Genomic DNA, 22,639 nt, shown 5'->3' with positions numbered 1-22,639 from the left:
GATGCGAGTGTTACTAGAAGGAGGAGAGCAGCACCAGTGTCAAGCACTGCTGGGTCCCAGCACTTGAAGTTGCTAGATTTCTTTTATTCCTGAGGACTATAGGAATTTTGTGTTTGTTTTTTTTTTTAATTTTTTGTCTTTTGTCTTTTTGAGGCCACACCCATGGCATATGGAGGTTCCCAGGCTAGGGGTTCAATCGGAGCTGTAGCCGCCAGCCTACACCACAGCCACAGCAACACCGGATCCCAGCTGAGTCTGCGACCAACACCACAGCTCACAGCAATGCAGGATCCCTAACCCACTGCGTGAGGCCCGGGATTGAACCCTCATCCTCATGGATCCTATCGGGTTTGTTAACCACTGAGCCACGATGGGAACTCCAGGACTAAAAGAGTTTTAAATTGAATGATTCTGATACTTTTCTGAAGGCATAGTTTAAATTCTCTCTCTGGATTTAAGCTCCAAGACCAAGAGAATGTGTCTCTTTCCTCCTTTGATCATCATTTGCTTTTCTTCACCTACAGGAGTCCAGAGCCTGGACAGAAGGTCCAAGAAAATATATTAGAAATATCTACCCTTTCAGTTGCCCTTTGTCCTGCATTTGAGAGCTTTGATTTGATTCTGTCGTTGTGATGAACAGCTTCTACTGTACAAACACATCACAACCACCTCTGTCTGGCATTAGGCCAGCGGGTGGCATTATAAGGGAATTGAATTGAATTACATGGTGCTCTTCCCGGAAGGAAAATTCTAGTGCACTCAGTCTGCACGGGCTGGGGTGGCAACTATCATTTCTTTGTGGGCGATACCAACATATGAACCATTCTAAGTAACGGATGTACTATTTTCTGTTTGCTAGTTAAGTGTCTATGGAAACTCCAGTTGGCACTTTGATGAAATACGAAACCAATGCTATTTTCACCAGTTTTTGAAAGAGCAACCTGATTTAAATTTCCGCAATCCTGATGTTCAAGAAGAAATAAAAGTGAGTATAGACACCCACGCAGACCTCTCCACTACATGGGCGCTTGAGTGGTTATTCCACACACTTGATGTTGGACAGTAACTGTGTGGGCAAAATCCTTCTTAGATTAAGGGATCTGATGCACATGTAGACTCTCAGATATGTTGGCAGCTCCTTCTTTCCTCTAACCCCGAATAATTGCAATGGAAGGGAAACACAAAAACCTATTACCCGACCTCTGAGGTGTCCTTCTGCCTGTGACAGCAAGCTGGTGCAGTGAAGTAGGCAGGAACGGGGGCTCCGGGTCCACGTCCTGTGTCTGGACCCAGCCCCACGGTTGGCTGCAAGAGGATTCTGGGTGAGTTCTTTGGCTTTTCTGAGTCTTGGATCCCCAGTCTATGAGACACGATTGATGGAAGTCTTTGTCTCAGGAACTTTTGGAACATTAGATAGGAGAACCCCTGCCAGCACTTCTGTATTCACTCAATAAATACTACCTTACTATCTGTTCTGTGCCAGGTCCTGTTCTAAGCACTGGGAAGGCAGCAGTGAGTAAAAGAAGCCCCGCCCTCAAGGAATTCCCAATATACTGAGGGGAAGGCAGACAATTAAGACCTAAATAGGGAGTTCCCATCATGGTGCAGCAGAAACAAATCTGACTAGTAATCATGAGGTTCGATCCCTTACCTTGCTCAGTGGGTTAAGGATCCAGTGTTGCCGTGAGCTGTGGTGCAGGTTGCAGAGGTGGCTCAGATCTGTCGTGGCTGTGGCTGTGGCTGAGGCTGTGGCCAGCAGCTGCAGCTCCAATTCAGCCCCTAGCCTGGGAACCTCCATATGCCACAGGTGCGGCCCTAAAACAAACAAACAAACAAAAAAAGAACTAAATATATAACACATCGGCACATTAGGTGGTGGTGAAGCTTAGGGTAAATACCCTCGAAGTGCCAGAGAGGCATTGGCTCAGAGACACTGCTGTGATGAGGTCCCATTTACATAAAAACCTGGGTTTGTAAGGGATCCATGGGAATATCTGCAGGAAGAGGATTTCAGACCATGGAAGAGCAGCTGCCAAATTCTCTAGGGGAGACTGAGCTCCACGTGTTTCAGAAATGACCTGGGGGTTAGCGTGCATGGCTGCCTCATACAGCAGGGAAAGTTACAGGACGCTCAGTTAACTTTTAATTGCAGATAAACAATGCAGAGTGTAATATCTGAGACATTCTTCTACTAAAAAATTATTCATTGCTTATCTGAAATTAAAACTTAACTGGTTGTCCTGTATTTTAGCTGGCAACACTGCCAGAGCACTGCCATGAAATGAGGGAGAGAGGGAGCTGGGGTGCAAAGTGGAGGGTGAGGCTAATCCTGTGTCCCCTTGAATGCTCTTGTAAAGGATATATGTGAGCTGCTAATGATCCCTCTGTGGTCTGCACACAGGAGATTTCCCGCAGTGCCCCAGGTGAGAGCTGATGGGGCTCATACCTGGCTGGTGGCAGTTCCAACCATACGTGACACATAATTCACAATGAACATTTGCCAGGTAGTTGTTGTCATTGTTGCTGGTGCTATGGCTCTCATGGGCAAGAAATTAGGTAGTGGGGTAGTGTTCTCAGGTAGGTGGGGAGGAGACCGAACAGAACAGGGAGGTGAGGGTCCCTTTCTACAGCTTACCTGTGAGCTAATGGAGAGCAGGCAGGCTGCCATGTTGGAGTCACTAAGGGACCTGCAACCCTTAGTTTGTTTTGTTTTGATTTTGGTTTTGTCTTTTTGCTTTTTTCTAGGGCCGCTCCTGTGGCACATGGAGGTTCCCAGGCTAGGGGTCGAATCGGAGCTGTAGCCGCTGGCCTACCCCACAGCCACAGCAATGTGGAGATCCAAGCTGTGTCTGCGATCTACCACAACTCATGGCAACGCCAGATCCTTAACCCACTAAGAAAGGCCAGGGATTGAACCCGCAACCTCATGGTTCCTAGTTGGATTCTTTAACCACTGAGCCGGACGGGAACTCCTGTTGTTTTGTTTTTACATAACAGCTGTATTGAAGTATAATTCACATACCATAAAATTCACCTCTTTCAAATATATGTCAGTTGTTTTAGTATATTCATGAAGTTATGCAGGTATCACAACTAATTTTAGAACATTTTCATTACCCCCCCCAAAAAAAAACCCCATACCCATTAGAAGTTATTCCCCACAGTCCCTTCATTTTCTCCTTCAAGTTGTTCCCCTGGCAACCATTCATCTACTTTTTGTCTCTGTGGATATGCTTGTCCTGGACAGTTCGTATAAATGGAATCATATAGTATCTGTCTATATGTCTACAATATATCTCTATATTTAATCTATATTTAACTATTTGGGAAATGGTTTTTCAAAGCAACTGGAGTATTTTACCTTTTTACAGCAATGAATGAAGGCCCCAATTTTACTATATCCTCATGAATACTTGTTATTGTCTGTATTTTTTATCACAGTCATCTCAGTATGTGTGAAATGGTATTTCACTATAGTTTTGATTTGCATTTCCCAGTGGCTAATGATGTTGAGCATCTTCTCATGTGCTTATAGTTTATTTGTATATTTTCATTGGAGAAATGTCTATTCAAATCATTTGTCCATTTAAAAATTATATTTTTGTTGTTGTTGTTGTTGTTGTCTTTTTAGTTATTTCTTGGGCCGCTCCTGCGGCATATGGAGGTTCCCAGGCTAGGGGTCGAATTGGAGCTGTAGCCACTGGCCTACGCCAGAGCCACAGCAACGTGGGATCCGAGCCTCGTCTGCAACCTACACCACAGCTCACGGCAATGCCGGATCCTTAACCCACTGAGCAAGGGCAGGGACCGAACCCACAACCTCATGGTTCCTAGTGGATTCGTTAACCACTGCGCCACGACGGGAACACCTATTTGTTTTTGTTGTTGAGTTGTAAGAGCTCTTTGCATATTCTGGATACATGATTTGCAGTTAATTTTCTTCCTTTCTATAGGCTATCTTTTCACTTTGTTATGGTACCCTTTGAAAATGCACAAGAGTTTTTCATTGTTATTATGTCCAACCTATTTTTTCTTTTCTTCCTTGTGCTTTTAGTGTCACATTTAAGAACCATTGCCTAATCCAAGGTCTTGAAGATTTAACTCATATGCTTTCTTTTAAAGATTTTGTAGTTTTAGCTCTTATGTTTAGATCTCTGATTCATTTTTTGTTCATTTTTCTATATAGTGAGAGGGCATTCAACTTCATTCTTTTGCATGTAACTGTCGATACATTTACCTCAGCAACATGTTTACAGAAGATTATTCTGTCACCATTGAACTGTCTTGGAACCCTTTTGAAAATCAATTGATCATAAATATTAGGGTTTATTTCTAGACTGTTAGTTCTGTTCCATTGGTCTGTATGTCTGTCCTTACGCCCAGTACCACACTGTCTGGACTATTGTAGTTTTATAGAAGGTTTTGAAATTGGGAAGTGTGAGCCCTGCAGATTTGTTCTTCTTTTTCAAGATTGTTTGGCTATTCTGGGTTCTTTACATTTCCCTAGAAATGTTATTATTTGCTTGTCAATTTCTGCAAAGAAGCCTGCTGGGATTGTATTGAATCTGTGGATTAGTCTGGGGGAGTATTTCACTCTTAACAATATTAAGTCTTCTGATCTACAGAATGTCTTTCCACTTAAGATCTCCTTTAATTTAGTTCAACAGTGTTTTCTAGTCTTGGGTGTACACGTCCTGTACTTCTTTGAGTAAGTATCTTCCTATAGACTCTTTAGTTCTAAGATTCTTTTTACTTTATAGGTGTGAGGTTTTCCAGAATTTAGAAGAATTGCTTTGAGATCTGGAGAAGTGGGCACCTTATCAAGGCTGTTTTGTCTCAGTTGGAGGAGGGGAGGAAGACACCGTCAGCTGACTCACTAGGGGTTATTTTTAAACTTCGCTGGTGGAGTGTGGCCTCTCCTCCGTCACTGAAGGTCATTTACATACCTCCCCCTCCCCCAGCACACTCTTATTAAGCCAAGTGTTTTACCTGGATCATCTCATTTAATGCTCAGAACAAGCCTCACTTAAGAGATCTCCAGACCATTTTACAGAGAAGGAAACTGAGGCTTAGAGAGGTGACATCAACCACCAAGGGGTTGAAGGAATAGGATTCAAACCCAAGCACTGAGATTCTGGAGTCCCCATTCTTTTCTTTTCTTTTGCTTTATTTGCTTTTCAGTGCCAGAAAAAAAAAAAAAAGTCTTGGTGAGAATATAAGTATTTTACTCAACTTGTTTGAAATATTCCCAGATCATAAAATCAATAGAAGAAATTACAAAAGGTAGTGCAAGTTTTTTTTTTTTTTTTTTTTTTTTTTTTTTTTTTTTTTTTCGCTTTTTAGGGCTGAACCCATTGCATATGGAGCTTCCCAGGCCGGGGGTTGAATTGGAGCAGTAGTTCCGAGCTGCATCTGTGAGCTATACCACAGCTCATGGCAACGCCAGATCCTTAACCCATTGAGTGGGACCAGGGATTGAACCTGCATCCTCATGGATACTAGTCAAGTGTGCTACCACTGAGCCACCACAGGAACTCCATGGAATCCCCATTCTTAACTACAACCCAACACCTGATGCGAGGCGAACTATCACTTTCTCTGTGTTTCACTTTTCATGCAGTTTTTTTTTGTTGTTGTTGTTTTTTGGGTTTTTGGTTTTTTTTTTTTTTTTTGTCTTTTTGCCTTTTCTTCGGCTGCTCCTGCAACATATGGAGGTTCCCAGGCTAGGGGTCCAATCGGAGCTGCAGCTGCTAATCTGCACCACAGCTCACAGCAACGCTGGATCCTTAACCCACTAAGCAAGGCCAGGGATCAAACCTGCAACCTCATGGTTCCTAATCGGATTCGTTAACCACTGAGCCACGACGGGAACTCGTCATGCAGTTTTTGAAAGGAGGTTTTCAATTGGAAATTCATATATAGGAGTAGAAACCAGTCGTTTTTTAGGCAGTGGGTTTCTCCAGGCTCCTTGTGGCAATATTGATGGATTGTCTGGAGATGTTTAGACAAGTGTGATAAATTCTGCCAAGATGTGCCAGCAACGCCTTAATTCTTCTTTGGCAAACCCAGCTGCTCTCTTGCCAGCATCCGAGGAGTGGAGTACGTGAACAGAAGCCTTATTTACTAGTCCTGCAGGCTGAAATCCCTCTTGAGATGAATCATTACTGCCTCTGGTTGAGAGGTTAGACATTTTTGCAAGCCTGGTTTAGAAGATTTCCTATTAAATAAGAAAGGCCAACCCTGTAAGAGAAGGCTCTTTGCTCCTGGAAAGGGACCTTTCACATGAAGGGACTTCCGACACCCTCCCCCACCCTCGAGCAGGGCTGTTTCTGCAGCTTCTAGTTAAGCAGGTTAATAATTTGCAACCCTGAGAGTTTGTGGTGGGGAGGCATTTGCAATGACTCCTGCTTGCACACGGGTTTGTACTCAGAGCCTGAGCCTTCTTCCTTCTGGCTTCCATCAGATTTCAGCTTCTCTGCACAGTGGGAGGCTGCATGTAGGGAACACCATGCGTGGGCACCCTCTTCTCTCCTCATTGCCACCCCTCCTTGCACTGGCCCTTTGAGAATTTGGCTCTGCCCTGAACCTGCGGCATTTTCAGCCAGAGACGTCAGGAAGTTTTCTCAGAGGAAGTGGGGGCTTATTTTTGTCCAGTATGTTATACTTTTCCAATCACTTTGATTTTTACTTGCCCTCCAAATCCCTTATTTGGCAAATGAGGAAACGGGCCCAGAGAAGTGAAGTGACACAGGACACAGTCGGTAAGCTGCAGAGCAGGGAGGAGACTCCAGATGCCGTGGCCCTGCCTCTGGTGCTCAGTGTGACTCCAAAGCCACCATGTGAGAATGCTGAGCCCTGGAGTGTGGGATCCAGGGAGCTGGTGTGTTCATAGCAGCTGGGAACCGGGTGCCAAGATGCCCTCCTGGAATCCAGAGCAGAAATGCTGACTCTGCTTTGTCCCTACTGAGCACAGTATTTATGGAGACAAGCAGCTCCATTCAAAATAAAATTTGCTCACTATCTGCTTTATACACCAGCTCTGTGCTCGATACTAATCGCTGCATCATTATTACACCACCCATATGTCCTGCACTTCATTATAAACTATCCCCTCTTTTAACAGTACATATGCCAGGGGTACAATGGGTGGTAAGAGAGATGCATGGTGTGGCCATTGTGGGGCTTATCTTCTGGAGGGGGAGGTAGATAAACATGAAATTACAGTGAGATGCGCTGAGTGGTCATGACTGTGGGAAGTGGGAGTGTGGAGGGCAGGCAGCTAACCTGGTCACAGAGTAGCAGAGACCCGGGAGGGGTTTACATAGGAGGCAGTGGTACCTGGAGGATGAATAAGAATGAACCAGGTGAGGAGGCACAGGTGGGAACGCTCCCAGCAGAGAGAAAGCTTGGATCACCGCACAGTGGAGTTGCTAGGCGTTGTCCAGTATGGGGACGAGGGGTGGCAAACCAGGAGCAGGGGTCCTGGACCTCACAGGCACATGAGTGTTTCTAGATGACAAGGCTAGTCTGTGTTGTCCCAAGTGGCAGAGGGATCAGGTAATATAGAGACCCAAGCATCAGTTGACTCTGACAGCCATATCTCATTTAATCCTCACGGAATCCCTGCAAATATTCTTTTATTATTAGGCAGGTATTATTTTACTTTTTCTTCTTCTTCTTATTTGTCTTTTTGGAGTTGTAGGGGCCATCCTACACCACAGCCTCAGCAATGCCAGATCCGAGCTGTGTCTGCGACCTACACCACAGCTCACGGCAACACCAGATCCTTAACCCAGTGAGCGAGGCCAGGGATCAAACCCGCAACCTCATGGTTCCTAGTCGGATTCGTTTCCAATGCACCACGATGGGAACTCCAGATATTATTTTATTGATGAAGAAACCAAAGTTGGGAGTTCCCTTTGTGGCTCACTGGTAACGAACCTGACTAGCATCCGTGAGGATGAGGGTTCCATTCCTGGCCTCACTCAGTGGGTTAAGGATCTGGCATTGCCATGAGCTGTAGTGTTGGTGGCAGACTCAGCTCAGGTCCTGTGTTGCTATGGCTCTGGTGTAGGCTGGCAGCTGCAGCTCCAATTAGACCCTAGCATGGCAACCTCCATAAGCCATGGATGGTGCGGCCTTAAAAAGCAAAAAAGAAACAGAGGTTTATCAAGATCATGCAGACAACCTAACTCATGCCACCATACTGGGGTTCAGGGAGAGATGGGATGGTACCCAGACAGGTCAGATTCTGGAGCCCCTGATCCCTCCTCCATGTCCTGCTTCTGGAGGAATTAGCAAAGAATTTAAACCTGATTTCCAAAGAGCAGTAGGGTTGGTTTTCTTTCCTTTGCTTTTAAGCAGAGGATATGATTTTCTCTCTGTACTTCTGAAATATCCTACGCTTTCTCATTCCTTCTTGAGGTGATGACCTGGGATTTATGTCAGTATCAAGAAGATGTCTTATATGTCACATGTAAGAGCAGAGCTTTTCTCTATTCCAAACCTGGCTTTTTAGGTAAATGGGCCCAGTGACTTCAGCCATCTCAAAAGGAAAGCTTTGCCTCAAGGTTTTGAGAATTTGGATACCAGGTAACATCAAACTGAGTTCTTTCTCATTCAGAGCAGTGAGTTGTTTAAGGAGAAAAGGATGAAAACATGCCTGGTGGAAAAACCAGGACTATGTGATATGATGGGAGTTAGGAATCAGGGACACAGTGTATTGTCCCGAGTCCCGTGATCCCGACATGGGTCACCCAGACCTTGTGGAAGCAGGTTCTGTGTCCATTTCCCCATGTGGCACCCTGGGGGAGTTTCATAGGCATAAGAGAGAGGGTTAACAATTAAAATCTGGAGTTCTCTTTTTTTACCTGGTTGAGAATAAATAGCACGAAGCAAATATTTTTCAAGAGCAAATTTTAGATTATCTGGGTGAAAACCTCAGCATTTAAGATGACTCTCAAAAACAAGCATTCAGTTTTTGCTGTTTTGTCTCATCGCACAAGGATAACATCTCTTACTGGACTCCAGTGAAAATCCCTGCCGGGGCCACATGGTTATGCTGAGCTACACATTTCTCATTCTTTAATGTTGGGTCAATAGTTAGCAATTCTGAGATCCCTGAAGTCAATGAGGACCCCATGAAGAAAACCAGTAGCCTTGTTTTAGGAAATCAGTGCTTAAAAGCTTAATGTTTACAATAGCATGATGGTTTAATGTTTTCCCACATTTTTGTCAGAGGCTGCTCGGATGGATTATAGTTACTTGTGTCACCCCACTCCTGCTCTTCTGTCAATGTTCCCTCTTATAAAGAACAGCGCCACCTGGGGGTAGATCTGGGTTGTGTGGGATCCGAAGCTTGTAAACATTGGGGGCCTTCTTAATACCAAAAAAAAAAAAAAAAAAAAAAAAAAAAAGGAGTTCCCATCATGGCTCAGTGGAAAAAGAATCTGACTAAATCCATGAGGATGCAGGTTTGCAGATTCGATCCCTAGCCTCGCTCAGTGGGTTGAGGATCTGGCATTATCGTGAACTGTGGTGTAGGTCACAGACACAGCTCGGATCCAGCATTGCTGTGGCTGTGATGTAGGCCGGCAGCTACAGCTCCCATTCAGCCCCTAGCCTGGGAACTTCCATATGCTGTGGGTGCAGGCCTAAAAAGAAAAAAAAAAAAGGAAAAAAAATGGTTATGTTTATTCAGAATGAAAAAAGAATGTGGGTAGAAAAGGGCCCATATAATGAAGGGTCTTAAAGCTTAAGCTTGGTTAGCTTTAGGCTAAGTGAGCCCTTGAGCCGACTACCATGAAGAGGTAATTCTTCAGATCCTGTTGTACAGATGAGGTGCCTTCTTATCTGCTGTCTTCTCTAGCTGAATCACTAACCAACTGTGTTTACTTCCTGTGGTGCTGACCTCCCTAGCAAATCCTGCTTTTCCATCCACCTTCTTGTATTATCATTTAAAGCTTTATCAGGTCTGTGATTTAGATTTTTTTTTTGCATTAATATTTGTCTAGCTGAGGACTCTCAAAAAGAATTCTTGAGACTTAGGACTGTGTCAAGGTTGTGTTGTTTTTGCTCATGGTTCTAGTTCCAAGTGCCTTGTCCATAGTGGGAACCCAAATACCTATTGAATGAAGGATTTTGTGAAGAAGTAAGGATGTTAACAATAAATTTGTGGGTTTTGTACCCCAAGAAAAATTGTGCTGGGGAGGGCCATCCTAAGGTTATTAGGGTCAACTGTGTTCACGATGAGGCCTGTTAGCAGCAGAGCCTGCTCTTAGATTTGAAGACTTTGTTCAAGCTGTGCCATTTGGGATCTGATCTGCAGGGGCTGACAGCAGCATCAAGCCCTACATCCAGCTTATAGAAACTTTTGGGAGCCTTGAAATGCAGCACCCCAGAGCTCCCATATGCACATGTAGACACAAGAAACACACTTGGAATCAAGCAAGTGATTTTGGGGACCCTCCTCATTTGGGATCTGCTCCCCTTACTAGGTGACATTTGGCTTCTTCATTCCAGTGTATTACAGGCAGTACTGCCCTAGCATGATCTACACATGCCGGTAAAACCTTCCTTTCAGCAAGGATTGAGCTGAAAGGAGAACAGGAAGAGCCACTGTCCCTTTGCAGCAGGGTGGCTTTCAGTGGGTGCAGGAGTAGGGCCAGCTGTGAGGGAATGGCTTGGAGGGGAGAGGGGAGCTGAAACCTGGGCCCTTTTCCAGGTCACCTGGTCCTCTGAACTGCCCCAACACAGGCCAAGACATTCTCTGCCTCCATGCTTGGCCCATGCTTGCCACAAACAGTCCAGAATGTTCTTCTAGATCTTACTCCTTGATGACATCCTGCCGGTCAAGTTCAAGCCCTAGCTTTCCCTTGTCTGGCTGTGTCCACCCACATTAAATTTGATCCCCTTGGAGCTCCAGCGGCCCTGCAGACAGGAATCTCATGTTGAAGCACGTCCTGCCTTCCATTCAGTAACCCCCTCGGGTCTCATGTGTCCCCAACTACTCTGTAGATGCCTGGAAGCCAGGGAACATGCTGTACTTCGTCAGTGTCCCAACAGTATCACAGTGTTTGACTCGTCCAGGCTTGATAGCTCATTCTTTCATTCCACAACTGGTTCACTAAGTAACAGGTGCCAGGTCAGTGGCAAGGGAAACAGAAGTGAAAGCTGCCGTCTCTCCCTCAGGAATCTCCCAGTCTGGTGAAGAACCCTTCATCGTTAGCTGCTTAATTGGTTATTTTCTCTCAGTTCGGAGGGACCTATTTTAGGAACTGGGCATGGGGGAGATGAGCTATGTTCCCAGTTTCTCCCAAGTCCTATCTTTCATTGTGGTTTCACTCTTTCATTTTGAGTGGACTCTTTACGCGCTGGGAACATGCTCATGGCATCAATGACAAATGTGAACATTCTGTATTCAAATGTGAGGGAAGAAATGAGCCCAGAAATGCAGTTACTCCAAGTTCATTATGCTCAGACACTGCTGTGCTAATAAACAAGAATACACCAGTGAGTGCTGTACTTGCAGAGGTGATCTTTTTTTGTTTTTGGTTGCACCTGTGGCATATGCAAGTTCCCCGGCCAGGGATCGAATTTTGAGCCGCAGCTGGGACCTATGCCACAGCTGCAGCAAGGCCACATTCTCAAGTCACTGCACAGGGCCTGGGATGGAACCCGCGCCTCCGCAGTGACCTGAGCTACTGCAGAGACAAGGCCAGATCCTTAATGTGCTGCACCACAGTGGGAACTCTGGACGTGATTGTTTTATGACAGAAAGTCATTTACAGACAGAACCTTTACAAAACCTTACCACAATAATGTGTAGTTAATGTAACCAAGCATTTTGTTTCTTCACGTTTAGGAAATCATACAGTTCTGGCTCTCAAAGGGTGTCGACGGCTTTAGTTTTGATGCTGTTCAGTTTCTCCTAGAAGCAAAGCATCTGCGAGACGAGACCCAAGTGAATAAGACCCAAATCCCGGTAAAGTTTTGTTTTAAACATACCTATATATCTATAAAAATATTTTAAAATATATTCAGTGTATTACATATATATGTAATATATATATTTTTCCTTTTCCAAAAATGTCATCAGAGTGGTTTTTTTTAGCCGGAGACACCATTTATCAGAGGTGAGTTCTATCCTGCCGTAGGAAGTGCTTTGAATCATTTTCTTTAGGAACCACCAAGGAGTTTCAAACACATGTGACCAGACCGCTCTGGTTTCCTCCAGAGTGATCCCTTGAGGAGCCCTTTGGTGACGAGTGTTCTGAGGGCATGGACAGTGTAAGGCTGTAACTTACTGCAATTTTGTCATTCACTCAAGGCTCAAGGGAGGTGCCTCAGTTCTGCAGGTGCTTTTGTAGTCATTAAAGAACACAAAGGGGAGTTCCCGTAGTGGCTCAGCAGAAACGAATCTGACTAGTAACCACGAGGACGCAGGTTCGGTCCCTGCCTCGCTCAGTGGGCTAAGGATCTGGCATTGCTGTGAGTTGTGGTGTAGGTTGCAGATGCAGCTCAGATCCCAGGTTGCTGTGGCTGTGGCATCGGCTGGCAGCTACAGCTCCGATTCGACCCCTAGCCTGGGAACCTTCATATGCCCTAAAAAGACAGCAAAGGAAAAAAAAAAAAAGACACAAAGGTAGAGAAGGGAAGGGAAATAACACTTGCTGAGTGGCAATTGTGTGCTATGTGCTGTTTCCTTTTAACTCTCTCAGCATCGCCTGAGGTTTGATGATCTCCATTTAGCAAATCTTAGAGAAATTAATTTATTGAGGGTGACAGAGGTGATGAATGGAATTACTGCCCAAGGCTACCTGTTACAGAATCTGGACTCCTTGTGTTTCCTCACCAGTGGTCCTCAACCCTCCCCCCATGCCACACATGAGAGAGGGTCATCACATGCCACTCTCCTTCCTCTAGTTGACCACCATTCTACTGTCACTCTATTTTTATTTATTTATTTATTTTATTTTTTTTATTTTTTTGTCTTTTTGCTATTTCTTTGGGCCGCTTCCGCGGCATATGGAGGTTCCCAGGCTAGGGGTCCAATCGGAGCTGCAGCCACCGGCCTATGCCAGAGCCACAGGAACGCAGGATCTGAGCTGCGTCTGCAACCTACACCACAGCTAACGGCAACGCCAGATCGTTAACCCACTGAGCAAGCGCAGGGACCGAACCCGCAACCTCATGGTTCCTAGTCGGATTCGTTAACCACTGCGCCACGACGGGAACTCCTGTCACTCTATTTTTAATGACCAAGTGGACAGTATCCTAAAGTGCATTCCAAAATAATGGATTTTTTTTTTTTTTTTTTTGCTTTATAGGGCTGCACCTGAGGCATATGGAGGTTCCCACGCTAGGGGTCAAATCAGCCGCTGGCCTACACCACAGCCACAGCAATGCAGGATCCAAGCTGTGTCTGTAACCTACACCACAACTCACGGCAACGCCGGACTCTTAGCTCACTGAGCGAGGCCAGGGATCGAACCCGCAGCCTCATGGTTCCTAGTCGGATTCATTTCTCCTGCACCACGATGGGAATTCCTGGATTTGTATATTTACACAATGAAATGTCAAACATAAATGAATTATAGTGCCACACAGCAGTATGGGTCAATTCATGATATAATGTGTAGCGAAAAAAAATTATTTTATATATAGCATGATACCCTTTTTAGAAAGTAATGAAAATGAAATTCATATTGTTATCAACTTGGTACTTTTGTCTGAGCAGTAAAGGGAAGCTGGGCTAATTATGAGACCACATTGTGAACCACAGGTAATGATTAAGCCATCTTCACTTATTCTTGAAGAAATTTCAAGATAACCTTGCTATCTATGGTGAGTCTTAAGATTGGCATACGTTTCCAGTTATGACAGATGATCAGAACAATGGGTTTTGTGTGCTACCCAAGAGAAACTTAAAGAATACATAATTTCAAGAAGACATCTAAGATTTGAAAAAAAATTCACTTGATCTAGGAAGGGAAAATCACTTATCAAAAAGGGGTCCACTGAATGGATGGCAACTCATGGACTGTCTAGCTTGTCTACGTCCTAACCCAGGACTTACAACCTGAGCTTGTGTTAATCTTTTACTTTGATTCTAGAAGATTACTATAACCCTAGAAAGGCACAGCATGAGAATCAGGAAAAATTACTGAAATGCTGGCAAAATATAATAGTAAGAAAAGAATGATAGAGTGGTAAAGAAACAAATTTAAATGCATGATATTAATAACTTTGTGAGCAGATAAAGTACAAATGTAATAATAAGGTCTATGGTCAATAAGATAATTTGTTTTGTTTGCCTTTAAAAAATTCCTGGATTATCTGCAATAATAAAATGTTTAGGCAGAAGATTTTGTTAAATACATTTGTAATCCGTGTTTAGATGTTTGGTAAGACTTAACTTGTTTACTGGATTTATAGTTAATAATTTAAGCACCAAAGGAAGCCCTAATAGTCATGTTTTTCTCCATCCACAAAGTCCCTTGAGCAGTAAAGTCCTAGGACCACCTCTGAGCACGTGTGTCTCGGCTTGAGCCCTTTGAAGAGACAGTCCAGATTCACACGAGGCCAGCTATGGGCACCTGACATGTGACACGGTGGTAACCGTGCTGTCTTGTTTTCAAAGGCCACGATCACACACTACTCGGAGCTGTACCACGACTTCACCACCACACAGGTGGGGATGCATGACATTGTCCGCAGCTTCCGGCAGATGATGGACCAATACAGCAGGGAGCCCGGGAGATACAGGTAACCACAGGTCACACGTCTGTTCTTCACAGGCACAGCGCGGGACCTGCACTTTATCCCTCACAGCCATGAATTCTCAAGAGGGTCAAGTTACCATTGAACAAACCTAATTACAACTACGTAATTATAATGTACTTTAACTTGGCTATGCCAGGGCCTGGTATATTCTCTTATGCTGCTTAACTTGGCTGATTTTTTTCCCCTCTTTTGTAAAATGATCGCAGTACTTATTCACAGGAATTTTGTGAAAATTCGTGAAAAGTTATTACCTAAAGGTTAGTCATTAACTATTATCATTTTTATAATTATTTAACCTGTTAGAGTCCAAATGTTCCAACTCAACTGTTGGCAGCTCAGTCTATGAAGTACTTAATAATGCCTGCCACATAATAAAACATTCTGTGTTTATATAGATTACCCAGTTGACTCAATGGAAAAGGAGTTAAGAAATTTCTCCTGCTTAAAGTAGGTCCTCTGATCACTATCCTTATTTTACAGAGGAAGCAGATTTTTGAGCGTGCAGGTAATGGTCACACAGGTAGTGATGGCAGAGATGGGACTGGAACTGAAACACCCCTTACCCATTAACGCAGTCTCAGCTAAAACATGCATTGACATGGGTCATTTCAGGCTCCTGTGTCTTCTCCAAAGGGTGTTTGGTTTTCAAATACTGACAGTGCACCTGATAATAAAGTGAAACTTTATAGGGATTCAAATACAAGGGGAAGGTTTTTTTGGGAACCCCATTGTACCATCTATGCAGACTTGTACATTCTAAGTGGAGGGATAAGAATTGCTAAAGAAAGTCTTCCTAGAGGAGTTCTTGTCATGGCTCAGTGGTTAACAAATCTGACTAGGAACCATGAGGTTGAGGGTTCGATCCCTAGCCTTGCTGAGTGGGTTAAGGATCTGGCGTTGCTGTGAGCTGTGGTGTAGGTCGCAGATGTGGCTCGGATCCTGCGTTGCTGTGGCTCTGGGCGTAAGCTGGCAGCTACAGCTCCGATTGGACCCCTAGCCTGGGAACCTCCATATGCCACGGGAGTGCCCAAGAAATGGAAAAAAAAAAAAAAAAAAAAAAAAGGCTTCCTAGAAGTTACTGAGTTTCAGTCAGATTTAGAAAGAAAACAGCATTGAGATCAAAAAGTGTTTTAGACACGGCGTAGTATTCAGCTGGTCTTTGGGTTCAATACGATGGGAAATTGCCAGGTGACCCAGTATGCCATTTTTTGGTCATCTGGTTTGATGATACCTCCTTGTGAGCCCTAACCTGATACAGTACATTCAACCCCTCCTGCCCCCCACCTGTCATTGAGATGTAGCAGCTGCAAAGCTTTCCCAGTCTTCCGGCCCCAAAGACACTGCACCTGCTGATTCTTACAGGTTTATGGGGACTGAAGCCCAAGGAGAGAGCATCGCTGGGACCATGATGTACTACGGGTTGCCTTTTATCCAAGAAGCAGATTTTCCCTTCAACAGTTACTTTGGACAGCTGGACACTCCTTCTGGGGACAGTGTGGCTGAGGTTATCCTGTCCTGGATGGAAAACATGCCAGAAGGGAAGTGGCCTAATTGGATGGTAAGTCCTCAGGCCCAGCCCAGCAGATGGTGTTCATGTGCCTGCTGAACAGTCACTTCTGAAACAAGGGGCCTGTCTGTCTCTAAGTGACCTTCACTTTGCCCTCATTCTGATTGTTCGGTGAGCCAGGCCCATTCCAGCTTCTTGTCGTTCTTTATGCTTTTCCTTCTGGTTCTCAGACTAGATAATCCCAATGGATCTGTCTCACTGGCCAATCCCTTGGTCAGTTCAAATTTGTCAAACCCCTGTAGTGAAGTTTTCATTTTGTTTATTATACTTTTCAACTCTGAAATTTCTATTTGGTTCCTTTTCATAATTTTCTTTATTGACTCTATTTGCTAAGACATTGTTCTCCTGTTTTTATTTTTTGCTTTTTAGGGCTGCACCCACAGGATATGGAGGTTCCCAAGCTAGGGTCAAATCCAAGCTGCATCTGTGACCTACACCACAGCATATAGCAACGCCAGATCCTTAACCCACTGAGCGAAGCCAGGGATTGAACCCACATCCTCATGGATACCCGTCAGGTTTGTTACTTCTGAGCTGCAGCAAGAATTCTTGTTCTCCTATTTTTAAGGAATTCCATAGATCAGGTGTTTGAACACAGGTATAATATTGATTGAAGGTCGCTGTCCACTAAGTCCCGTATTTGGATTTCCTCAGCCAAGTTTTCCACTGACTGCTTTGCCCCCTCTGTATGGGCCATACTTCCCTGGTTCTTTGTATGTCTTATATTCTTTTTGTCGAAAACAGGATATTTTAATAAGTGTAGAAATTCTAGAAATCACATTTTCCCCTCTCCAGTGTTCTCCTTGGATTCATTCTGTAAAATCTGTGTTACTTGTTGTGTGCGGCCACTAGTCTCGATTGGTCAACTGTCGACTGGAAAAATTCCTTAAATGCCTTGAGTCAGTAAGTCGCTCAGCCTTTGCTGAGGGGCTGTTTGGGGTGGGGGCGCATCTGTTCAACACTTGGGCTTACGACTCTGCCTTAGTCTTCGCTTTTGCTTGCACAGAGCTTCAGGAATAGCCAGAGGGGAGAGATGAGTGCGGGCTCAGAGATTCCCCGGGCATTTCTAGATTCCAGGAAAATGTCAGAGCCTTTCAAAAGTCTTTCATTCATTCCCCAGCTAGTAAAGGTTTGGGTCAGTCTCTGTTTAGCCCAGGTTGTTAACCCCGCCTCAGGCAGTGTGATGATTATCAATTGCTGCTGATTGTTTTGAGGTAAAGACTAACTGCACAGAGTCAACTCTGAGTCAGATCAGATAAAGAAAAAACCCGACCAAAGGTGAGCTGCTAGAAAGGTCAAGTAGTGATGATTCTCTAGAGATGGAGCTTTTGATGAACTCTAAACCTATTCTGGCCCTCCAGTGGTGCCTAGGCTGTTTTTTTACGTCTACTGTGGGTTTTCAAGGCTATCTTGGACCTGATGGGAGGGGTATGACATTAGGGCCAGTTAAAATGACACAAAGCTTGCTATTTTTACTCAGATGCAGCTATTTTTTTCTTGACTACTCCTTGGACTGTTATAAGCCTTCAATTTCCAGAGTTCTGAAAAAGTGGATTTTTAATAGTTTTTTCAGCATTCTCCTTGCTTTTATGATAGAGATTTTTGGAGGTCTTTATGCCACCACTCCAGAAGTACTCCCTGTATCACAAATTATAATATAGTTTTAGCACTTGTTTTTTCATATACTAAAAGTCTCAGGTATCACAGGTAACTGGACCTCAGCCTATGAGAGGCCCTAATCTCTGTCCATTGCTGATCTTGATTTCAGTTTTGAAAAAGCAAAGTGCTCTAGGTCTGAGACTTGACAAATGACAGGGCTTCTTATCAAATGCTTTTAAGATAATGAAAAGAAGAAACGGTGGCAAAGTTTGACCTAATTTTCTGGCCATAAAAATAGAAAAATACTTTGCGGTGGTCTAGAAAGAGATAATTGTAAAGATAGTTTTACTAGATCTAAACAAACAAAAAAGTAAACCCCTGCCTTTTCCTGAATTTCTACAGACTCAAGTTCAAAGGCTAGTTCTGCCTCATAACCTTGGATGATGCAGTTTCTCAGAGCCTGTTTTATCATTTGTGGAGATAATACCCAACAGGACTGCAGTAAAGGGGTAAATAAAATATAACGTAGGTGTGAAGGTACTTGTAAGGTGCCTGTTCAGCTTAAGCACGAGTTTGAGTTGTGCTGTATGGAAAGATTTCTTAGATGATTTAGATGACGACTAGCTGTTAAAATAGGTAGTTAGAACATTTACCAGAGAAATATATATATAAAAATAGAAAACCCTGTACAATTTTTTTTTTCCCCTGTCCTTTCAGGACCACACCCACAGCACATGGAGGTTCCCAGGCTAGGGGTCAAATCAGAGCTACTGCTGCCAGCCTACATCACAGCCACAAGCCACGCCGGATCTGAGCTGTCTGTGACCTACACCATAGCTCACGGCAACATCCGTGTCCTCATGGATGCTAGTCAGATTAGCTTCTGCTGAGCCATGATGGGAACCCCCCAAATTTCTTCTTAGATTGATTTATCTTTTAACTTAAAATTTGTTTTGGGGAATTCCTGTTGTGGCTCACCAGGTTATGAACCCGACCAGTATCCATGAGGATGAGGGTTCCATCCCTGGCCTCACCCAGTGGGGTTGAGGATCTGGCATTGCCGTGAGCTATGGTGTAGGTTGCAGATGCAGCTTGGAGCAGGTGTTGCTGTGGTTGTGGCGTACGAAGACAGTTATAGCTCCAATTTGACCTCTAGCCTGGGAACTTCCATATGCTGCATATGTGGCTATAAAAAAAAAAAAGAAAAACCAGAGAAAAATTTTATTTTGGATAGTTCAAAAGTCACACACATATGAAGGGACACAATGGAAGTCTTTTTCCCACTCCTGACCCCTCCCTTCTTGTCAATATTCTCTTATCCAAAATGAGCAAATATACTAATACACACCCTCATACATTCTGTCTTCTCTGCGATGTACTGAAGTAAACTGTCAGCAGCAGGTTGTTGATCATAATGCCCGAGTCGGTCAACTGGTCAATTAGCAGTCAGGAGCAGGGTTAGGACTCAGACTCAGGCTTGCTGAAATCTAGGTACCCCTGGTTAACCATGTTCTTCTGCCTGGTCAACTTTTTGTGAAACAGGGTAAATCTTCTTAAAAAAAACTCTGTATAGAGTTGTGCTCTTACATGCATCTGCCTTTCAGACTGGTGGACCAGATAATGCCCGGCTGACGTCTCGTCTGGGGGAAGAATATGTCAACGTCATGAACATGCTTATTTTCACACTGCCTGGCACGCCCATAACTTACTATGGGGAAGAAATAGGAATGAAAATATTTTAGCCACAAGTCTCAATGAAACCTATGATGCTGTAAGTTAATATAACTTAACCATGTACCACACCAAATCCTCATTTTTTTTGCCAAATCAGAGAATTTGGTATTTCTGTTCTACTGCTAAAAGTCATGATTATTCTTAGTGTTTAGGCAGTTGAGCTACACAAGTGAATTTCTTCTGTAGAGCCCAGGACTTGCATTTTAAGGATGTTTTTCAGCTGATTTTCAGGTGCACTAAGATGTGAGATACCAGGTTTTGAGTTTGAAATATTATTCATTGCCCTCTACCAGAGACATGGAGTTAGGAACACCTATTATGGTGTTTATCTGTATTGTTAGATCTCGTCTGACCATATCACAAAGATTTTTCTTTTTATGTTAACAAATGTAATGTATAGCCTTAGGCCTGAGTGGTTTAAATTTTGTTTTTGTTTGAGGCTATGGATCTCACATTGTGCTGCTAGGACGATGAATGATCTATACTCTAATTTGTATGGTTAGTTCTCAGTTGTCAAATCCAGCTTTCTTAATATTTGGTCAAAGTGAAAAGGTCCTACATTTGTGTGTACATTCAAGCGATAACTAGGCTGGACAAAAGAGGACAGAATCTAGGCTCATTTGCACATGGCTACATACTAGCAATCACTGTCATGGCTTATACGGTATGAGTTTACAAATGAAAAAAGCAGCCAAGATTCCAACCATGTGCTATAAAATTGGGTTGTGATGGATCATTGTACAACTATAAATGTAACAAAATTCATTGAGTAATAAAAAAGAGCAAAAAAAAAAACAACAAAAAGATTCCAACCATGTATATTGATGTTCAGTTAGTATAGTTTATTCACCCTCAAGATGTCATCATCTATTTTCCAGCAGAAAATATAAAACTGGTTTCTGTCCTGAGGCCTTTTCATTATGAATGCTAATGAATGAGTACTAGCTGAGAAATACAGGGTATTTAGTAAATCATGGCTGAATTAATTTCTCTTAATCACTGTTATTTCTTTATGGTCTTTTGACATAGGACACCCTTCTTTCAAAATCACCAATGCAGTGGGACAACAGCTCAAATGCTGGGTTTTCTGAAGGCAGCCACACGTGGTTACCCACCGGTTCAGACTACCACACTGTGAATGTTGATGTAAGTATCAGTGAAAATTTTATGCTGACTCCAGGAGCAGGAAATGAATTTCTGTTGCTGACAATATACACTTACCTTGAGTTGTCTAAAACCTTAACTGAGGAGTTCCCATCATAGCGCAGCGGAAACGAATCCAACTAGGAACCACGAGGTTGCGGTTATCATTGATCCCTGGCCTCGCTGCCATGAGCTGTGGCGTAGGTCGAAGATGTGGCTCGGATCCTGCATTGCTGTGGCTGTGGTGTAGGCTGGCACTGTAGCTCCAATTCGATCCCAGCATGGGAACCTCCATATGCAGCGGGTGCAGCCCTAAAAAGTGAAAAACAAACAATAAAAGCTGAATTGATGCCCTTTAGTCAATCACAGACTTCTTAGAGTTTTCCTTCCTTCCCCCCTCCCTCTCTCTTTCTTTCTCACCCTGCAGCATATGGAGTTCCTGGGCCAGGGATCAGATCACAGCTGCAGTTGCCACCTACGCTGCAGCTGTGGCAACACTGGATCCTTTAACCCACTGTGCTGGGCCAGGGATTTAACCTGTGTCCTGGTGCTAAAGAGATGCCACTGCACCACAGTGGAACCCCCAGTTTTCATTTTTACAAAGGAGTTGGCAAGTCATGTACACACAGGTACAAAAGTGTGCATCTGAAATATACAGACTATACCGCTTTCATTGGAATGACTGTGAGCCATAAACTATTAAGGACGTTTTATAGAGGTCTTTCAGTTAAGACCGCCTTTCTTGCCCCTCAAAAGGAAGGAGAGAAAGTAGGAGTATAACCAGTCAAGGAAGAGCTAAGTCAGTCTAGGGTAAGGTGGGCTTGAAGGCAAGGCTGTTTCCCTACAGAAACTGTAGACATGAATAATCCCTAAAAGCAGCCGTTCAGAAAACGCACACCCTCTGGCTTTTTGCCTGTACTGTTTTCTGTTCTTATGGTGATCAAGTTTGCCAAGTTCAGCAAATGAATTTCCTAAACAGGAATGCATTAATTCCAGCAAAGTGCTCAATATATTTCCTTAGATCAGAAAAATGTGAAATGGTTTCAAGTGAGTTTCAAATGTTTACACAATCTAAACCACTAAGGAGAAGAGAAATTATTGGCATCACATCCAGATACTTAACTTATTAAGTACCTCCTCACCCCAATCTACTGAGTATTTTGAAAAGAGTCTCCAGATTATTCTGATACAGAACTTTGAGCAAACTCTCCTGTTTCCGCAACTCCCAGGTTTGTTTTACATATTCGTAAGTCCTTGAAACACAAAAACTGTGTTTTACCATTTGTTTTGGATTAAGTGCCCTTACTGATTTTCATTATGTCCAATGTCCAAAGTATTCCATAGGCCAATTTGAATCCAATATAAAAATGTACACCAGCAAAGATGGAAAAATGTAAATGCAAATTAAAATAATGAAAAATTTTTTATCAGATGAGTCAAATCTTTAAAATGATCATAGATAATGCTTGGAGGGATGCTGTATCAATTGAATAACTCAAAGTAAGAGGCAGTGCCATTTTAATAAAATACATCCATAACAGTCCTAGAACCAGGCAAGAATTCAAGTCATTTCTAGAAGAAAGTAGGTAAAATTGAGGCGTTCTTGCTGTGGCACAATGGAATTGGTGGCATCTCTGCAGCAGTGGGACACAGGTTTGAACCCAGCCCGGCACAGTGGGTTAAGGATCGGTGTTGCTGCAGTTGGCTTGGGAACTCCATATGCCGTGGGGTGGCCAAAAAAGAAAAAGTAAGTAAAATTAAGATGACAAAGAACCAAGAGCACAGAAACAGGTGACGTTTTTCCACTATTGC

At 43.5% G+C, this 22,639-nt stretch overlaps 1 protein-coding gene across 1 annotated transcript in view; it reads left to right on the top strand.

Annotated features, from left to right (window-relative positions):
• SLC3A1 (solute carrier family 3 member 1) overlaps positions 1-22,639 on the top strand; it is a 43,671-nt gene that overhangs the window by 16,575 nt on the left and 4,457 nt on the right. Inside the window, 7 exon segments of the mRNA NM_001123042.1 lie at positions 860-985; positions 11,864-11,983; positions 14,642-14,766; positions 16,147-16,342; positions 19,555-19,679; positions 19,682-19,721; positions 20,714-20,830. Of these exon segments, the coding sequence (NP_001116514.1) occupies positions 860-985; positions 11,864-11,983; positions 14,642-14,766; positions 16,147-16,342; positions 19,555-19,679; positions 19,682-19,721; positions 20,714-20,830 (849 nt within the window).

This window comes from Sus scrofa, chromosome 3 (genome assembly GCF_000003025.6).
Source record: "Sus scrofa isolate TJ Tabasco breed Duroc chromosome 3, Sscrofa11.1, whole genome shotgun sequence".
Taxonomy (NCBI): Eukaryota; Metazoa; Chordata; class Mammalia; order Artiodactyla; family Suidae; genus Sus; species Sus scrofa.
The sequence above is the reverse complement of the archived record's forward strand: the minus strand, read 5'-3'. Positions and strand labels throughout refer to the sequence as shown.